Source organism: Penaeus vannamei, chromosome 19 (assembly GCF_042767895.1).
Source record: "Penaeus vannamei isolate JL-2024 chromosome 19, ASM4276789v1, whole genome shotgun sequence".
Classification (NCBI taxonomy): Eukaryota; Metazoa; Arthropoda; class Malacostraca; order Decapoda; family Penaeidae; genus Penaeus; species Penaeus vannamei.
The window spans coordinates 11,292,670-11,294,156 of record NC_091567.1 but is presented as its reverse complement, the minus strand read 5'-3'; the positions used below and the strand labels follow the sequence as shown (position 1 = coordinate 11,294,156).

Sequence of the window (1,487 nt, the reverse complement as noted above, 5' to 3'; positions counted from 1 at the left end):
ATAAAGGGGCTAGCCTCATAGCCTCTAATAAAGGGATTACATTTTCATTACTGGTCATGGGGAACCTGGATTATGTAAATAGGCCTAATCGGTCCACCTCCTTTCGCTACTGAAGGTAAGGGCTAGATTAGTCAGGAGTATCGTGCCCATAGTTCCCGCAGGCCGTTCAGGACTGGCACTAGGTCAGCCTTTCATCCTCTCAGCACAGCTCTCACACCTTAGGAAGTAGATAGCAGAAGGGGATGGAGAAGAGACGGAAACAAAAGCTGGAGAGGAAAAAGACCATGCAAAATTAGTTGAGTCGAGGGCTGAGGCCCTAGGCAGGGGAGATCCCTGTATTGGGTCTCAGTCTTCGTCTCCTAAGCCCCCCCACGACAACAACGGGCAAGGGATTGGGGGGGGATCTTATTGTGAGCCTTTTACAGGGTATGTACACTGTCCTGTAAATGAATTTCATTAAATGAATTTCGTTTAATGTGGGAGTAGCCTGGTTCGTTTATTCGTGTTATCATCAGCTGGGATATTTAACTGAATATGACAAATGTCTTGTATAAAACCAGAGCGAAGTTGATTTGATTTTCTTAAAACTAGGATGTTTTAAAGTGAATCTTTTTTTTAATCGACTGTCTTCTTCAAGAGAACTTCACGTCGTCTTAAAAAGATTATGTTTATCCGAATATAAAAAGATAGCAGTGTTAAGGGGAAAATATTAGCTGTTTTTTAATACTGTCATAAAACATTTCGTTACAAAATAAAGCGTAAATAAAACACTGGATCATATAAATATAAAAATATATTTCTTGAAATGCGTGTCATCATACTAATACATATATATTATACAAGCCCTCCCTTAACCCGCTCGCCGACCTACGCCTTGGCCTTCGTGGGCTTCTTGTAGCTTCCCATGAAGAGGACGGTGTGCGTGTCGTTGTCTCGGATCAGGAAGACGAAGGGCCGGGTGCAGTGGAACTCGATCGGCAGCGGCCTCGCGGCTCCGGACCGGGTGGCGAAGATGAGGGCCGTCGCTGCAGCGGCTTCGGTGCCTTCTTCGTTGACCTCCACGAAGGCCTTGTGGATCACCTTTTCCAGGGTGACATTCAGCAGAGGACCAAAAGTGGACAGGTCAACCTTTTCACTGTCGAAGATGTCTCTAATGCCCATGCTCTTAAGTGCCTGTGGAAAAGGGATTTGGAAGATTATCGCACTGTCAAAGCGCAAATTTTAGAGTCAGCAAAGTGTCGAATTACTATTCTTAACATTCCTTGGATTTGAATTACGTTTACGAAACATCAAAAACGAAATGGCAATAGACACTAACCGGCTTGAATTGCTCTCTGATTTCGACTTCCATCTTGAATTTGGGAAGCTTTACGTCGACCGTTCGGAAGGAGAGGTTACCCTTGTGCGTCGCCGCCCTCAGGTTGTTCCCGCTGAGCCGGTCGACCATCCTGGCGAAGCCGAGAGGCCCTTCCTCAGTGGGAAGGAAA

The 1,487-nt window shown here is 45.6% G+C and overlaps 1 protein-coding gene across 1 annotated transcript in view; it reads right to left on the bottom strand.

The window, feature by feature from the left end:
- Positions 1-775: 775 nt before the first annotated feature.
- Positions 776-1,487, bottom strand: part of LOC113803667 (leukocyte elastase inhibitor) — a 4,013-nt gene continuing 3,301 nt past the window's right edge. Inside the window, exons 5-6 of the mRNA XM_070133867.1 lie at positions 1,319-1,487; positions 776-1,173 (exon numbers count right to left, since the gene is read on the bottom strand). The exon at positions 1,319-1,487 is cut by the window's right edge and continues 70 nt beyond it. Coding sequence (XP_069989968.1) covers positions 868-1,173; positions 1,319-1,487 — 475 coding nt within the window. The 3' untranslated portion in view covers positions 776-867. The remainder of the gene's footprint in view (positions 1,174-1,318) is intronic.